Raw genomic sequence first — 19,423 nt, 5'->3', positions numbered from 1 at the left:
TATGTATGTTCTTCGATAATCGTGGAATCAAATTGGAATTGGGGGATAATTCTGTGCTGTCTGGAACATACCTCGTATGAAGGCATATGGCTGGAATTGTTGGGGGAGAATAATCTCTGCCCTAGTAGGAGTTCCTCAGGATAATGTCCTCAGCTCAACCATATTCAGCTGTTTCATCAATAGGGCTGGTTTAGCTCAGTAAGCTTGATAGCTGGTTTGTGATGTAGAACAAGGCCAGCACCGCAAGTTCAATTCCTGTACCAGCCTCCCCGAACAGGCGCCGGACTGTGGCGACTGGGGGCTTTTCACAGTAACTTCGTACTTGTGACAATAAAAGATTATTATTATTAATAATCTTCAATCCATCTTACGTTCAGAAATGGGAAATCTAGTTACACCACATCCACAGGTTCCCCTTTATCCATGTTGCCAGTTACTTCATCAAATAATTCTAATAAATTAGTCAAACTCAATTTCCCTTTCTCAAAACCATGTTGACTCTTCCTGATTTCATTGAGATTTTCTAAACTATAACCTCCTCAATAACGGAATCTAGCATTTGCCCTGTGGTAGATGTTAAGCTAACTGGCCTGTAGTTTCCTGCTTTCTGTCTCTCTCCTATCTTGGATAGAGGAGTCATATTCGCTATTTTCCAATCTCATGGGATCTTTCCAGATCCGGGAAATTTGTAAAATTAAAACATATGCACTTTATTGAATGGCGGAACCAACTCGAGGGACCAAATGACCTTCTCCTGCTCCTTAGTCATAAGTCCTCAGAGGTAGTGATCTCAGGATTACTGCCAGTGCTAGTCAGAGTAGAAATATCAGGATATATCAGATAGATACATGGCTAAAGAGATGGTGAGGGGGAGGGTTTCAGATTCCTGGGGCAATGGGACCGGTTCTGGGGGAGGTGGGACCAGTACAAACTGGACGGGTTACACCTGGGCAGGACCGGCATTGATGACCTTGGGGGTGTGGGGGCGGGAGTACGCAAGAGCGTTGTGGGAGTGTTTCAATGAATATGGCAGGGGGATGGGAACCTACGTAAGGATTCAGAGCGGGGGGAAATCAAGAATGAGAGAAAAAGACAGAAGCAGTGAAAGGCAGAGAAAGTAAGGGTCTGGATCAGACAATGACAGCGTAAAGAATACTAGGGACCAGTCAGGGAATGTTAAAAGGTTTTGTAACTGAACACATGGAGCATTCAAGATAAAATGGATGAATTAATTGCGCAGATGGATGTAAAGGGATATGATATAGTTGGGATTACGGAGACATGGCTCCTAGGTGACCAAGGATGGAAACTAAATATTGTTTTTTAGGAAGAATAGGAGAAAGGAAAAGGTGGTGAAGTTGTATTGTTGATTAAAGAAGATATTGATGCAATATTGAGGAAAAATATTAGCACAGATGATCACAGTGGGCCAAGTTAAGAAACACCAAGGGCAAAAAACATTCCTAGGGGTGGCATACAGCCCACCAAACTCCAGTGGTAATGTTGGGAATAGCATTAGACAGGAAATCAGAGATGCATGTGTTAAAGGGACATCTGTGATTATGAGTGACTTTAATCTGCATATTCATTGGGTGAGTCAAATTCGTCACAGTGCAATAGAGGAGGAATTTCTGGAGTGTGTACGGAAGAGTTTCTGGACCAACACGTTGAGGAACCAACAAGGGAACAGACCACCTTAGACTGGGTGTTGTGCAATGAGAAAGGGTTAGTTGGTAATCTGGTTGCGAGAGAACCCTTGGGGATGAGTGACCATAATATGGCAGAATTCTTTATCAAGGTGGATAGTGAGGTAGTTGATTCTGAGATCGGGGCGAAATTCTCCCCCAACGGCGCGATGTCCGCCAACTGGCGCCCAAAACGGCGCCAATCAGACGGGCATCGCGCCCCGCACCTTTGGGGGCCGAGCCCCGACATTGAGGGGCTAGGCTGGCGCCGGAGGGATTTCCGCCCCGCCAGCTGGTGGAAACTGCGTTTGTTGCCCCGCCAGCTGGCGCGGAAATGACATCCCCGGGCGGCGCATGCGCAGGAGTGTCAGCGGCCGCTGACAGTTTCCTGTGCATGCGCAGTGGGGAGAGTCTCTTCCGCCTCCGCCATGGTGGAGGCCGTTGCGGAGGCGGAAGGGAAAGAGTGCCCCCACGGCACAGGCCCGCCCGCGGATCGGTGGGCCCCGATTGCGGGCCAGGCCACCGTGGGGGCACCCCCCGGGGCCAGATCGCCCCGCGCCCCCCCAGGACCCCGCCCACGCCACCTTGTCCCGCCGGTAAATACCTACTTTAATTTACGCTGGCGGGACAGGCAATTTCTCGGCGGGACTTCGGCCCATCCGGGCCGGAGAATTGAGCGGGGGGGCCCGCCAACCGGCGCGGCCCGATTCCCGCCCCCGCCCAATCTCCGGTACCGGAGACTTCGGCAACCGGCGGGGGCGGGATTCGCGGCGGCCAACGGCCATTGTCCGACCCGCTGGGGGGTCGGAGAATGACGCCCCAGGGTCCTGAATCTCAATAAAGGTAACTATGATGGTATGAGGCATGAGCTGGCTATGATAGACTGGGAGACATTACTGAAAGGAAGGACAGTGGACAGGCAATGGCAGACATTCAAGGAATGAATAAGTGAATTCCAAAAGTTGTTTACTATTTGGCGCAAGAGTAGAAAGGGAACTGTGGCCAAACCATGGCTTACAAGAGATAGTATTAGGTTCAAAGAAGAGGCATACAGATTAGCAAGAAAAAGCAATAGACCTGAGGATTGGGAACAGTTTAAAATTCAGCAAAGGCAGACCAAAGGATTGATTAAGAAGGAGAACATACAATTTGAAAGTAAACAAGTGGGGAACATAAAGACTGATTGTAAAAGTTTCTATAGATATGTAAAAAGAAAAGATTCATAAAAATGAATGTAGGCCCCTTACAGTCAGAAACGGGGGAATTCATAACAGGGAACAAAGGAATGACTGAGGAACTAAATTCATACTTTGCTTTTGTCTTCACAAAGGAAGACATGAATAACAAACTGGAAGTTCTGAGTAACACAGGTTTTAGTGAGGAGTCAAAGGAAATTAGTATTAGTAGAGAAATGGTTTGGGGGAAATTAATAGGATTGAAGGCGGATAAATCTCCAGGCGGATAATCTTCATCCCAGAGTATTTAAGGAAGTGACCCTAGAAATAGTAGATCCATTAATGGTCATTTTCCAAAATTCTTTGTCCTCTGAAATGGAACCTACAGATTTGACCAGTGTTTTCCAAAAGCTTTTGCCTGGGACCCATTTTTACCAACCAGCCAGCCTTCGGGACCCACATTGGCTGACCTTCGCAACCCATGCCGGCCGACCTTCGTGGCCCATCATTTTCTCTTACCTTTAATGCGACAGGTGAGCCTGTGTGGTGCTCACTCCAATCAGGTTTACAGGAGGGGAGGGCTATGCGCATATCAGGTGCAGAGTTCAGCCGGTTCCTTTGCGCTGTCTTCATCTTTGGGAGGACGGAAAATCCAACCCCGCACACGTAGGTCGTTGTGAAAGGCAAAAGCAACAAAATGTTTGTTCTACTCAGCTCTGGATACTCCTCGGAGACGTTACTCCAGAATGCTGACAGCTTTATTGACTTGTGCCGTGTTTTTAATGTGCTGTCACAGCTGAGGCGCAGAAGTTCCGTTTCTTCATTTGAAGTCAGCTGCAGTTAATAATTGATTAGAACAGAGAACAGTACAGCACAGAACAGGCCCTTCGGCCCTCAATGTTGTGCCGAGCATTGTCCGAAACCAAGATCAAGCTATCCCACTCCCTGTCATTCTGGTGTGCTCCATGTGCCTATCCAATAACCGCTTGAAAGTTCCTAAAGTGTCTGACTCCACTATCACAGCAGGCAGTCCATTCCACACCCTAACCACTCTCTGAGTAAAGAACCTACCTCGGACATCCCTCCTATATCTCCCACCCTGAACCTTATAATTATGCCCCCTTGTAACAGCTACATCCGCCCGAGGAAATAGTCTCTGAACATCCACTCTATCTATCCCCCTCATTATCTTATAAACCTCTATTAAGTCACCTCTCATCCTCCTCCGCTCCAAAGAGAAAAGCCCCAGCTCCCTCAACCTTTCCTCATAAGACCTATCCTGCAAACCAGGCAGCATCCTGGTAAATCTCCTTTGCACCCTTTCCAATGCTTCCACATCCTTCCTATAATGAGGTGACCAGAACTGCACACAATACTCCAAATGTGGTCTCACCAGGGTCATGTATAGTTGCAGCATAACCCCGCGGCTCTTAAACTCAAGCCCCCTGTTAATAAACGCTAACACACTATAAGCCTTCTTCACAGCTCTATCCACTTGAATGGCAACCTTCAGAGATCTGTGGACATGAACCCCAAGATCTCTCTGTTCCTCCACATTCCTCAGAACCCTGCCATTGACCCTGTAATCCACATTCAAATTTTTTCTACCAAAATGAATCACCTCGCACTCATCAGGGTTAAACTCCATCTGCCATTTTTCGGCCTAGCTCTGCATCCTATCAATGTCTCTTTGCAGCCTACAACAGCCTTCCACCTCATCCACTACTCCACCAATCTTGGTGTCACCAGCAAATTTACTGACCCACCCTTCAGCCCCCTCCTCCAAGTCATTGATAAAAATCACAAATAGCAGAGGACCCAGCACTGATCCCTGTGGTACACCGCTGGTAACTGGTCTCCAGTCTGAAAATTTTCCATCCACCACCACCCTCTGTCTTCTATGTGATAACCAGTTACTTATCCAATTGGCCAAATTTCCCTCTATCTCACACCTCCTTACTTTCTTCGTGAGCCGACCATGGGGAACCTTATCAAACACCTTACTAAAATCCATGTATACGACATCAACTGCTCTACCTTCATCTACACACTTAGTTACCTCCTCAAAGAATTCAATCAAATTTGTAAGGCAAGACCTACCCTTCACAAATCCGTGTTGACTATCCCGGATGAAGCTGCATCTTTCCAAATGGTCATAAATCCTATCCTTCAGGACCTTTTCCATTAACTTACCGACCACCGAAGTAAGACTAACTGGCGTATAATTACCAGGGTCATTCCTATTCCCTTTCTTGAACAGAGGAACAACATTCACCACTCTCCAGTCCTCTGGCACTATCCCCGTGGACAGCGAGGACCCAAAGATCAAAGCCAAAGGCTCTGCAATCTCATCCCTTACCTCCCAAAGAATCCTTGGGTATATTCCATCCGGCCCAGGGGACTTGTCGACCCTCAGGTTTTCAAAATTGCTAATACATCCTTCCTCAGAACATCTACTTCTCCAGCCTTCCCGCCTGAATCACACTCTCATCCTCAAAAACATGGCCCCTCTCCTTTGTGAACACTGAAGAAAAGTATTCATTCAACGCCTCTCCTATTTCTTCTGACTCCATGCACAAGTTCCCACTACTGTCCTTGACCGGCCCTAACCTCACCCTGGTCATTCTTTTATTTCTCACATAAGAGTAAAAAGCCTTGGGGTTTTCCTTGATCCGACCCGCCAAGGACTTCTCATGCCCCCTCCTCGCTCTCCTAAGCCATTTTTTCAGCTCATTCCTTGCTACCTTGTAACCCTCAAGCGACCCTTGTTTTCTCATCCTTACATACGCTTCCTTTTTCCTCTTGACAAGACATTCAACGTCTTTTGTGAACCATGGTTCCCTCACACGGCCATTTCCTCCCTGCTTGACAGGGGCATACCTATCAAGGACACACGGTATTTGTTCCTTGAACAAGCTCCACTTTGTGCCTTTCCCTGACAGTTTCTGTTCCCATCTTATGCTCCCTAATTCTTGCCTAATCGCATCATAATTACCCCTCCCCCAGTTATAAACCTTGTCCTGCCATATGGCCCTATCCCTCTCCATTGCAATAGTGAAAGACACCGAATTGTGGTCACTATCTCCAAAGTGCTCTCCCACAAACAAATCTAACACTTGGCCCGGTTCATTACCCAGTACCAAATCCAATGTGGCCCCCCCTCTTGTCAGCCTATCCACACATTGTATCAGGAAACCCTCCTGCACACACTGCACAAAAACTGCCGCATCCGAACTGTTCGACCTATAGAGGTTCCAATCAATATTTGGAAAGTTAAAGTCACCCATGACAACTACCCTGAGACCTCCACACCTATCCATAATCTGTTTTGCAATTTCTTCCTCCACATCTCTATTACTATTTGGGGGCCTATAGAAAACTCCTAACAATGTGACCGCTCCTTTCCTATTTCTAACTTTGGCCCATATTACCTCAGTAGGCAGATCCCCCTCGAACTGCCTTTCTGCAGCCGTTAAACAATCCTTGATTAACAATGCTTCCCTCCACCTCTTTTACCACCTTCCCTACTCTTACTGAAACATCTATACTCCGGAACTTCCAACAACCATTCCTGTCCCTGTTCTAACCATGTCTCCGTAATGGCCACAACATCGTAGTCCCAAGTACCAAACCATGCTCCAAGTTAACCTACCTTATTCCGGATGCTCCTTGCATTGAAGTAGACACACTTCAACCCACCTTCCTGCCTGCCGGTACACTCCTGCGACCTTGATACCTTCCTCAGTATCTCACTACTCTCAACACTGGCTTCTGGACCACAGCTCGTTTTCCCAGCCCCGTGACAAGTTAGTTTCTGGGGTCTCAAATCAAAAGGGATTTTTCACCCACCTCTTCTCTCTCAAAATCTGAACCTTCTCCTCTGGAAAGTAGCGACAAGAACTGTTGTTCACCGCAGTCTGATGCGACTGAATAAGGCTTCTCAGTCTATTGACAGTTCCTTTATTAACACGGTTTTCTGCGATGTGGCGAGGCAGGGTGGGGGACAGATAGTAATTTTGGCTTTGCACCCTCAATAGCCAAACTTTCAATGACTTTGGAAAGAATTGATTTCTTCACAGTGCCAAAAGCAATCATCATCCTTCCCTTGCAATATGATGTTCAGTTCTTTTAGAATTGAAAAGACATAGTTAGCATCCAAGTTTCATCACAAACTCATCAGCCAGTGGGGATGATTTCTCGAGGAGGAAAGCATGGATTTGATACCTGTTTGTAAACTCTGACTAGTACCCGATCCATTGACAGCCAACGTACTTCTTTTTTTTAAAATTTAAAATAAATTTAGATTACCCAATTCATTTTTTCCAATTAAGGGGCAATTTAGTGTGGCCAATCCACCTACCCTGCACATCTTTGGGTTGTGGGGGCGAAACCCACGCAAACACGGGGAGAATGTGCAAACTCCACACGGACAGTGACCCAGAGCCGAGATTGAACCTGGGACCTCGGCGCCGCAAGGCAGCAGTGCTAACTACTGCGCCACCGTGCTGCCCTTGCCATAGTACTTCTGCGTGGAACACTAAATGTGTGTGCTTGGCCCCCATGTCGGAACACAAAGTCTCAAAAAGACGGATATTGAATGCGCTGCATTTAGCAAAATTCACAACTTTCACAATTCTTTCAATACTACTTCAAGATCGGATGGAATTCCTTTTGATGCCAATGCTTCACGGTGAATAAAACAATTATTCCAAACAATGTCCTGACCAGCTGCCTCCTTAACCCTTATTATAAACTCCGCTGTCTTTCCCAGTCATGTTGGCTACTCCTTTGCTTGTGATTCCTCTGCAATGAACCCAGTCGAGGGTTTCCAACCATGTAATTATTCAATGCTTCAAACATCCCTGCGCCAGTCGCATCAGTTGGTAATGTCAGGCAGCACAGTAAATCCTCCACAATTTCATTATGCAAAACATACCTGCGGTAAACTAGCAAGGTTGCACAATCTATACTTTTATCCAGTTGTATTCAGAACACCTGTGCTGATTTTAAACAAGAACAGGGGCTGGTTTAGTCACTGGGCTAAATCGCTGGCTTTTAAAGCAGACCAAGGCAGGCCAGCAGCACGGTTCAATTCCCGTACCAGCCTCTCTGAACAGGCGCCGGAATGTGGCGACTAGGGGCTTTTCACAGTAACTTCATTGAAGCCTACTTGTGACAATAAGCGATTTTCAGAAATAAGCTGGGCTTCTAAATTCTCAGCAATATTACAAATTCGGCGAACCACTGTGTTTTCACTAACTCGGATGCATTTCACTTTACAGCTAACCTCTCATCGAGGACCGTACAAACTGTGTCTATTGCTGCAGGAAGAATTCATCTCTCTGCAGTGTGGGACATTTTCTCTTTAGCTACATGGCAAGCTACCATGTAAGAGGCTAATTGTACTTTGTCATTCAAAGTAACATTTCTGCTGAGGGCTTCAGCTGACGATTTAGGTTCCAGCTGCCTCCTTTGGAAAAATCAAGAGGTGTGTCCTCGAACTTACCATGCTTAGTCTTCAAATGCCTTTGAAGTTTTGAGGGTTTTAAACTTTCATTTGCTGGTACTTCCCTGTATATAACACACATGGGCTTTGCATCCTGATTTGCATTGGCACAATTAATAAAACTATACCTTAAAAAATCTTCCTTATATTGTTTTGTTTCTGATTTCAGCTTCTTCTTAATGTTCATCAGGGGTCTTGGAGCTCACACCAGCATGCTCAGGGTCCTGAAGCCCATGGGAAAATTCAGGCCTTTGTTTTATTGTTTTCAAAAAGCTCACTTATTCTGCATTGAAAACCCGAACAGACAGGTTTCATCCTTGGTTTGTGCTGACTTAGGTCATCAGGAAGGCGGTGGAGACACTTCATTTTGTCCTCTGATATCTCTGGTCTGTGGAGAGCTGAGTCTGAATTCCTACAACTGATCGCTTTCACAGTTGGAGACTGCATGTAAGGAGGACAGGTTTGGCCTTTCTTATCATACCCGTTGAAATTTAATAGTCTGGTACAAACCACTACCTAAACTCATTTAAGGATGGTGACGTGAGTGGGATGCCAGCTGGCGGTCAGTAGCTGTGGAAACACCGACATGGTTCGGCACAACATCGTGGGCCGAAGGGCCTGTTCTGTGCTGTATTTTCTATGTTCTATGTTCTATGAGTTGGTGTATTCAGAAAATTGGCTGCGGAGACGAGAACTCGATGGAGAACCAATTTCTTTAAATCAGTAACTTGTATAAGTCATCCTTTGAAACTCTACTTGAGTTCCTTAATTAATAATAATTTGGCTCATTGTTCGCGCATAAAACATCTGCTTTTCCACTGACCTCCGATCACATGGAAGATTTCCCAGAGCTATTGACTGGTATTGTTCTGTCGGTCATGTGGAAAGGCTTTTTCAACTCTTGCAAAGTGGCTAATCCCAAGGGAATGCTTCCAATTGTCCAATAAATATCATCCAGTAAGCATTCTGTTAACAGTCTATCGGTGTGATTTTGCGAATGAATCTCGCAGAAACACTTACACTAGATGCCCATAGTCCCCCGTCTGACAGGTTTTACTCCAGAACAGACTATTTGCCAAGGATTTGAACTTCTCAACTGTGTTAATGTCGCCGAGTGAGGCAGACATCGCTACAGGGGGAAATTGAAGAAAGCCGTACAAAATATTAATGAGGTATTTTCTGTAAATGTTGGACCACTTTTATAAAGCTTTAAAGATGTGAATGCAGGTCAGATTTGACTGTAGTCTGAGCTCCTTGTCAAACCCACTCCACGTTCTTTCTGACAGTGGGTCAGAGGCAGGTTTTCAGACGTAAGCTGGTGTTGATTACACAGCCCACCTCCTGTTTATCTTCATAGAAATGAAATAAGGGCAGTTTCTGCAACAACACAATTTTTAGAATAGATTATCATTTCGAGTCCTCATGACGACTCTTCAGAGCTTCGAGTCCTACAGATTTGAAACAATAACTCTGGGCTCGATTTCCCGACTGTAATGCCTGCTGGACATTCTGGTCGCCCGCCAGCCCACTGGCTTCCCGGTGACGAGGGGGGCTGAAAATGGTAAATCGAAGACCACGCAGCGGAGTGGTCAGTAAATCCCGCCCTCTGTTTCTCTCTTCGCAGATGCTGCCAGACCCATTGAATTTTGTCCAGAATTTTCTGTTTTATTTTCAGATTTCCAGCAACTGCAGAATTTTGCTTTGTTTCTGGTGAAAGTCGAACCCCAGCCTTGGGAATCCGAGCTGACCCGAACCTGCTGTCATGCCAGAGACACTGAGACCAATTGCAGCTCCTCCATTGGCAATTTAATCGAGAGAAAGACTTACACTTATTTAGCACTTCCACCCACTGGATGTCTCAATGCTGTTTACAGCCAATTAAGTATTTCTGAAGTGTGAGCACTAAGTAATAAAAAGCAGCAGCTAATTCGCAAAAGCAAATTCTCACATTAGGACCAGCTCATTGTTTTTTGTGATGTTGGCCGAGAGGGGGGGGTGGGTGGAGCTGGACGGGACATCAGGATATATCTCTCCTGCTTTTCTTTCAAATGTGCCAAAGAATCTTATATTCCACTCAGGCAGGCAGCTAGGGCTTCTGTTAAGCACCTCATCCAAAACACAGCACCGCCAACAGTGCAGCACTCCAAAACACAGCACCGCCAACAGTGCAGCACTTCATAACACAGCACCGCCAACAGTGCAGCACTTCATAACACAGCACCACCAACAGTGCAACACTCCAAAACACAGCACCACCAACAGTGCAGCACTCCAAATCACAGCACCACCAACAGTGCAACACTCCAAATCACAGCACCGCCAACAGTGCAGCACTTCATAACAGAGCACCACCAACAGTGCAACACTCCAAAACACAGCACCACCAACAGTGCAACACTCCAAAACACAGCACCACCAACAGTGCAGCACTCCAAATCACAGCACCACCAACAGTGCAACACTCCAAATCACAGCACCGCCAACAGTGCAGCACTTCATAACAGAGCACCACCAACAGTGCAACACTCCAAAACACAGCACCACCAACAGTGCAACACTCCAAATCACAGCACCACCAACAGTGCAACACTCCAAATCACAGCACCGCCAACAGTGCAGCACTTCATAACAGAGCACCACCAACAGTGCAACACTCCAAAACACAGCACCACCAACAGTGCAACACTCCAAATCACAGCACCACCAACAGTGCAACACTCCAAATCACAGCACCACCAACGGTACAGCACTTCATAACACAGCACCGCCAACAGTGCAGCACTTCATAACACAGCACCACCAACAGTGCAACACTCCATAACACAGCACTGCCAACAGTGCAGCACTCCATAACACAGAACCGCCAACAGTGCAGCACTTCATAACACAGCACTGCCAACAGTGCAGCACTACATAATATAGCACCGCCAACAGTGCAACACTCCAAAACACAGCACCGCCAACAGTGCAGCACTTCATAACACAGAACCGCCAACAGTGCAGCACTCCATAATATAGCACCGGCAACAGTGCAACACTCCAAAACACAGCACCGCCAACAGTGCAGCACTTCAAAACACAGCATCGCCAACAGTGCAGAACTCCATAATATAGCACCGACAACAGTGCAGCACTCCAAGACACAGCACCACCAACAGTGCAGCACTCCAAAACACAGCACCGCCAACAGTGCAGCACTTCAAAACACAGCACCGCCAACAGTGCAGCACTCCATAATATAGCACCGAAAACAGTGCAGCACTCCAAGACACAGCACCGTCAACAGTGCAGCATTCCATAACACAGCACCGCCAACAGTGCAGCACTTCATAACACAGCACTGCCAACAGTGCAACACTCCATAACACAGCACCGCCAACAGTGCAGCACTCCATAACACAGCACCGCCAACAGTGCAGCACTCCATAATATAGCACCGCCAACAGTGCAACACTCCTAAACACAGCACCGCCAACAGTGCAGCACTTCATAACACAGCACTGCGAACAGTGCAGCACTTCATAACACAGCACCGCCAACGGTGCAACACTCCAAAACACAGCACCGCCAATAGTGCAGCACTTCATAACACAGCACTGCAAACAGTGCAGCACTCCATAATATAGCACCGCCAACAGTGCAACACTCCAAAACACAGCACCGCCAATAGTGCAGCACTTCATAACACAGCAGTGCCAACAGTGCAGCACAGGGCGACCTGATAGAGGTCTAAAAAATTATGAGGGGCATAGACAGAGTGGATAGTCAGAGGCTTTTCCCCAGGGTAGAGGGGTCAATTACTAGGGGGCATAGGTTTAAGGTGCGAGGGGCAAGGTTTAGAGTAGATGTACGAGGCAAGTTTTTTTACACAGAGGGTAGTGGGTGCCTGGAACTCGCTGCCGGAGGAGGTGGTGGAAGCAGGGACGATAGTGACATTTAAGGGGCATCTTGACAAATACATGAATAGGTTGGGAATAGAGGGATACGGACCCAGGAAGTGTAGAAGATTGTAGTTTAGTCGGGCAGCATGGTCGGCACGGGCTTGGAGGGCCGAAGGGCCTGTTCCTGTGCTGTACTTTTCTTTGTACAGCACCGCCAACAGCGCAGCACCTCCCGCTGTGCTGCCCTGGAGTGTCAGTCTATGATTTTGTGTTCCTGATCTGGAGTGAGACTTAAACCCAGAGATTTAGAGACAAGGGTGCTTCACAACTAAGCCACAACTCCAATCAGCTCATTTGTTACCTCCTGTCTGTGGGGAGTGGTTTTTAGTTATCCAGCATCTTGCTTTAGGCCAGGCGTCATTATTACTTCAATTTGGTCGAGTGACCATAAATTGACTCTGAATAATATTTAGTCACTATTACCTGTTCCTCTTGTGCTGTTGCACAACAATGATAATAAATAAATTATGTTTTATTAAAATTTCTCAAGCCAATTCCCCCAACTTATTTGTCTCAATATAAATTGGTTTAAACAGTCACAGTTTCATGCAATTCTTTACCTTGTAATCCATTTGTATTAATTAAAAGTCAAGGACAACCTTACAAGACTCCCTCAAGCTGAGCTGTCTTTGTCTATGAGGCTGATTAAGTACGTACTCCTGATTAATGTTCAGTCAGTTTACTTTTATCCAAAGTCTTCATCTCACCCAAAGGATATGGAGGGACTGGGGAAGGCACACAAAGAGCTGCCTGACTGTACCTGTCAGGATGAATCGAGTAGGCTGGGCTCTGTACTATAGAGACAAAAATACCGAGGGCTTACCTGATAGAGGCATTTAACATGCTGAGGGGGCAAACAAATAGGAGACATTTCCTCTTGCAGGCGAGACCAAAACGCCAGGTCATAAATATAAGATGGTCACTAATAAATCCAAAAGAAATTCTGGAGAAGCTTCTTTACCTTGAGTGGCAGCATGTGGAATGCGCGACCAAGTGGAATTGTTGAGGCAAATAGCATTGATGGATAGAAAGAGATGCTGGATAAGTAAGTGAGGGAAGAAGGAGCAGAAGGATCTGCTGATGGGGTGAGATGGAATATTGTGGGAAGAGGCTGCGTCGAGCATAACCACCACCCAGGCCAGTTGGACTGAAGACCCTGTTTCTGGGCTGTAATTTATGTAATTCCATAATACAGACATTAGCTGACATTCCAAGGCACATGTTTGGCGTTGAATCAAATATAAAGTGTTCATTATATTTATGACAATCTTTAATTAAATATATGGGGGTGGAATTGCAACCCTCCCCCCACCCCACCCATCCTGCCACAGAAGTGGATTTGAGTGGCATTTGGTGGTCCCAGCGTGAGGTTTGGTTACAGTTTGAGGACCTCATTAGGACCAGGGCATAGCTTCAGCCAGAGATCAGGCGCTCAGGGACATCCCACCAACTCTGGCCCACCAGAACTCCCACTATTCCCATCGGGCGGCAGGCCTGAAAGTTCATCCATATTTCCTGTGTCTTGACTTTAACTTTTAAAATGATTTTTTTAAAGTCCTGAACATCTTCAGAAGGTAGGGACTGGATTTGTATTAATCTGCTTGTGATGTGTTGTTTATTATTTTAATAGGTGCAGAGCCACCGCTGAAGATTAATACCGAATGTTTGCCGGATCAAAATGAATTTCAGCAGGTTTGTTGTTTTCTGGTCCCATTTTCAACAGCAACTATTGGCACATCTATTTCCTGTTACGTGAATAATTATCAATGACTGGATAACTCAACAGTTCAACTACGATGTCCATCCTGATCGATTCCTTTTTCGATCTTTGTCATTGTTATTCAGATCCCCCCGTGCTTCACCATTCTTTGGCCATCAGAATGCGCCAGTTGCCAGGCTGACGGTAGCACTCTCTGGCCAATGGGACACCTCAGGGACCTCCTTAGTTCTGAAAAAGAGTTTAGTTGTTGGTTAGGCTGAGGAACTGGGTCACCCCACACCCTGCCAGAACACACGATGCAGCGAATCTGATCAACGCATCCCCTATATTGTATTCTCCACTCTTGTGATCTTAGACTAATCTAATGCCCATGAATGTCGTAATGAAAACCTTTTGAATTTGCCACAGACACTCGATGGAAAAGACTAAACCTTTCAGGAAGTTCAGAAATGTCAGAGTCTAATACAACCAAACATAACTTCCATCTGATGTCAGTAACAGTAAAATGAATGATGGGAAATCACATGGAGACGTTAGCCCTTTGAAGTGCCCACAACGGTCACAATTATTCGACTAGACTCAGGGATGCACAAAGACCAGGATGAAGCTGAAAGATCTTCTTAGGATTAGGGAATTAAAATCCTTTGATCTTGATTTGAATTCAGGCCAGAGTATGAGCAGAATCTCAAGCCTGTATCCGGTAAATGAATTGCAGCAACATTAACATAGATTAACATAGAATTTACAGTGCAGAAGGAGGCCATTCGGCCCATCGAGTCTGCACCGGCTCTTGGAAAGAGCACCCTACCCAAGGTCCACACCTCCACCCTATCCCCATAACCCCACCCAACACTAAGGGCAATTTTGGTCACTAAGGGCAATTGATCATGGCCAATCCACCAAACCTGCACATCTTTGGACTGTGGGAGGAAACCGGAGCACCCGGAGGAAACCCACGCACACACGGGGAGGATGTGCAGACTCCGCACAGACAGTGACCCAAGCCGGAATCGAACCTGGGACCCTGGAGCAGTGAAGCAATTGTGCTATCCACTATGCTACCGTGCTTTTCCCAAATACATGTGGATCTACAGCACAAAAACTGCTAGAGCTTCAACGCAGATTTGCAAAAGAAGCAGTGGTACTGTCAGCAATCTCAGAAAGGATGGGGTGTGATTTAACCACCGCGCTGGTTAAATAGCGAGAAAGGCCAAAATTGGCACAAATCAGTTACAAATAGAACAATGGCTGCTGTTGTCGGTCCCACAGAGGCTGCCCTCACGGTGCTGGTGGCAACTCAGGCGTCCAGATACCCGAGTGGACGGCGGCAGCGCGACGCGGGCTGCAGGTAGCACCCCATGTGCAGGGGACACCCATCCGGCCGAGGAGGAACCCGAGGGGGAGACCAGTGATGGCCCAAGGTGTACAGGCCTCATTGGGCTTTCAAGGACCTGGACAAAGTGTGCCACAGGAAACTCCGGGCGGGATTCTCCGACCCCCCACCGGGTTGGAGAATCACCGGGAGGCGGGGCGAATCCCACTTCGGCACCGGCTGCCGTATTTTCTCCAGCGCCGGTTTTTGGGCCCCCGGCAATTCTCCGGGCCCGGATGGGCCAAGTGGCCGTCCGTTTTTGGCCAGCTACGCATGGTCCCACACGCCGGGACCTGGCAGGTAGGTCGGCTGGGGCGGTCCTCGGGAGGAGGGGTGCGGGGGGGGGGGGGGGGGGGGGGGGTCCGACCCCAGGGGGGGCTCACGGTAGCCTGGCCCATGATCGGGGCCCAACGATCTGTGGGCGGGCCTGTGCTGTGGGGGCACTCCTTCCTTCCGCGCCGGCCCCTGTAGGGCTCCGCCACGGCCGGTGCGGAGAAGAGAACCCCCCCCCCCCCGTGCATGCGCCAAAACACGCCGGCCTGTCTGCGCATGATCGAGTTCACGCCGATCCTTTGGCGCATATGCGAACTCCGCAGTCCCTTCGGCACCAGCTGGAGCGGTGCCAACCCCTCCGCAATTCCGGGGGCTGTTGACCCCTTGGCGCCGGTTCTCCCGCCAGCGTGTGGAATTACTCCCCAGAAGGGAGAATCCCTCATCTCAACAAAGAGATGGTACGGTACCTGTGCCGTGTCCTCGCAGACTTGGCATCCCATGGAGGAGGAGGACCTGGACCAGGGGCCGCTGGAGGACAAGCCCAGGGAGAAGCCACAGGTGGTTCCGGAAGATGGAGGACTGGCAGTGGCAAAGGCCCAGCATGCCCGAAGGACCAGGGAGACCTTGATCCTTGCACGCTTCTCATAGGATGATGCTTTGTCCGCCAGCTTTCCTCCTTCCCCCCAATCCACCCATTTCCCTCGGCACCCCCCCTTCACCTCCCCGCCTGCCCACGACCACCCTGTGGTGTTGTTTGTGTGTCTGTGTGTGTTTATGTGTGTGTGTATGTGTGTATGTGTGTCTGTCTGTGTGTATGTGTGTCTGTCTGTCTGTGTGTGTGTGTCTGTCTGTGTGTGTGTGTATGTGTGTCAGTGTGTGTGTCTGACTGTGTGTGTCAGTGTGTGTGTCTGTCTGTGTGTCTGTCTGTGTGTGTGTATGTGTGTGTGTGTCTGTCTGTGTGTCTGTCTGTGTGTCTGTCTGTGTGTGTGTGTCTGTGCGTGTGTCTGTGTGTGTATGTGTGTATGTGTGTGTGTGTGTGTGTGTCTGTGTGTCTGTCTGTGTGTGTATGTGTGTGTGTGTCTGTCTGTGTGTGTGTGTGTGTCAGTGTGTGTGTCAGTGTGTGTGTCTGTCTGTGTGTCTGTCTGTGTGTCTGTCTGTGTGTGTGTATGTGTGTGTGTGTGTGTCAGTCTGTGTGTCTGTCTGTGTGTGTGTGTGTATCTGTGTGTGTGTGTGTCTGTCTGTGTGTCAGTGTGTGTGTCAGTGTGTGTGTCTGTGTGTGTCTGTCTGTGTGTCTGTCTGTGTGTGTGTATGTGTGTGTGTGTCAGTCTGTGTGTCTGTCTGTGTGTGTGTGTGTGTGTGTGTGTCAGTCTGTGTGTCTGTCTGTGTGTGTGTGTGTGTATCTGTGTGTGTGTGTATCTGTGTGTGTGTGTGTAGAGGGTGGGGATTGTAAGGAAAGCGGGTTTGGTAAAGGGGTATTACATAGTCAGGTACATTTAATTTAATTTAATTATAATACACCACATAATAAAAAATACTGATGTTAAAGTTACAAACCAGGGGGCGAGATTCTCCGACCCCCCGCCGGGTTGGAGAATCGCCGGGGGCAGGCGTGAATCCCGCCCCCGCTGGTTGCCGAAGTCTCCGGCACCGGACATTCGGCGGGGGCGGGAATCGCGCCGCGCCGGTTGGCGGGCCCCCCCGCTCGATTCTCCGGCCCGGATGGGCCGAAGTCCCGCCGCTAAAATGCCTGTCCCGCCGGCGTAGATTAAACCACCTACCTTACCGGCGGGACAAGGCGGCGCGGGCGGGCTCCTGGGGGGGCGCGGGGCGATCTGGCCCCGGGGGGTGCCCCCACGGTGGCCTGGCCCGTGCTCGGGGCCCACCGATCCGCGGGCGGGCCTGTGCCGTGTGGGCACTCTTTCCCCTCAGCCTTCGCCACGGTCTCCATCATGGCGGAGGCGGAAGCGACTCCTTCCACTGCGCATGCGCGGGAATGCCGTTAGCGGCCGCTGACGCTCCCGCGCATGCGCCGCCTAGAGATGTCATTTGCGCGCCAGCTGGCGGGGCGGAAACTCGTCTGGCGCCGACCTAGCCCCTCAAGGTTGGGGCTCGGCCCCCAAAGATGCGGAGCATTCGGGACCTTTGGGGCAGCGCGATGCCCGACTGATTTGCGCCGTTTTGGGCGCCAGTCGGCGGACATCGCGCCGTTTCCGGAGAATTTCGCCCCAGGTGACTGCAGTTTTTGGGATCAACCATCGGCCGTGGGTATTTCCAATAAAATCTAACTTTACCTGTGCTGTGACTCCGGGTCAAATGGAGCGAGAATTGCCCCGGGGGTCGTGACAAAGAAGCAAATCAGAAAACATGGGCCTGCCCGTCATTCACTTTTTATCTTCATCGGTCTTCATTCCAACTTTATATTGCACAAGTTACAAATTATATTTGTCTTAGTCAACTAGTCCGATTAATTCCCTTTGGTTGCATTTGTGATCTTGTTTTCTCTTCTGTATCCACATAATCCTTCTTTGCCAAGACTATTGTCCCAGCTATAGATTGCTCTTGTTTGCTGATCCTGCACTTTGTTCATTAGTCAGGATCTCTCTCTGGGTGGATTTCCCTTTCTTGCTCCCGTGATCAGGTTGAGTTGGGCAGAATTAGCCTTCGTGAGGATGTCAGTGAAACTCTGCCCTTCTAATTGAGAACAATGTCTTAGTTACTCATAACGTAAGATGGGTGCGTATTGCAGCATTAACAGCTGAACAACTGCATCAGCTTTTAGCTCACTGCAAACCCATGTCTGAATCAGAATATCTTGGCCTCAAATTCTGCTTCTGATGGCTGGCAAAAATCTAAGTTTATGCTTTATTCTAGTGTTGAAGAGATGCTGAATATTGCAATGAGATATTCAGAGGTTAAGGGGTAATGTCCTGTCTGCCTGTGGAGGTGAATTAGCAGCTCCCATTATAACTATTTGACTTGAATCCAGCTGAACTGGGACGATTTTATTCCTCAACTGCCACTACCAAAACAAATTTGATTTATCTCATTGTCATTGCTTAATAACCCTCCCTTCAAAACATCAGTAATTTTCAAATCCTAGCAATTTTCAAATCTTCTCTGGGCATATAGTGCCTGTGTGATGCCTGGTTGGGCACGGGGGGCATGCTCCATGTTAACATGCTGGCCTTTGACCCCCTGCAGACAATGGATATTGGAATTCAACCAGCAATGGTGGCCTTCCTGCTGGTCGCCGCAGCCCTGGGGGTGCCCTGTGGCTGTAGAGGCTGGAGCCACTCGAGGAGGAGGAGGAAGTTGCAGCAACGAAGCCTGCCCCTGAGGACAGGTGGCAGTCGCCCAGGATGGAGAGCCGGCCACCCAACAGGCCGAGGAGGAGGAGGTGCAAAGGAGGGGCCGCAAGAGGCCTCGTGGTGTACCAGCACCGCCTGTAGTTCGAGGACCTGCCAGACTGGGAATGCCGCTGAAGACTCCGGCTGAGCAGGCAGACAGTGCGACATGTCTATTTGATCACAGCACACTTGGTATCACCAGGGCATGGGGGAGGACATCCGCTCCATCAAGGTGATGGTCGCCCTAAACCTTTACGCCATGGGGTCCTTCCCGTCGGCGAGTGGGGACCTGTCCAGGATCTCACAGACCGCGGTGCACAGGAGCATCCGCGCCGTCATGGAGGCCCTGTTCACCCAATCGGAACAATGCATCCATTTCAATGTGGACCGAACCCACCGGGATG

General features: G+C 48.6%; 1 protein-coding gene across 1 annotated transcript in view; it reads left to right on the top strand.

The window, feature by feature from the left end:
* The window catches only part of LOC140393631 (TBC1 domain family member 30-like), a 136,726-nt gene that overhangs the window by 20,359 nt on the left and 96,944 nt on the right, over positions 1 to 19,423 (top strand). Inside the window, exon 2 of the mRNA XM_072479905.1 lies at positions 13,938 to 13,999. Coding sequence (XP_072336006.1) covers positions 13,938 to 13,999 — 62 coding nt within the window. The remainder of the gene's footprint in view (positions 1 to 13,937; positions 14,000 to 19,423) is intronic.

Source organism: Scyliorhinus torazame, chromosome 17 (assembly GCF_047496885.1).
Source record: "Scyliorhinus torazame isolate Kashiwa2021f chromosome 17, sScyTor2.1, whole genome shotgun sequence".
NCBI lineage: Eukaryota > Metazoa > Chordata > Chondrichthyes > Carcharhiniformes > Scyliorhinidae > Scyliorhinus > Scyliorhinus torazame.
The sequence above is the reverse complement of the archived record's forward strand: the minus strand, read 5'-3'. Positions and strand labels throughout refer to the sequence as shown.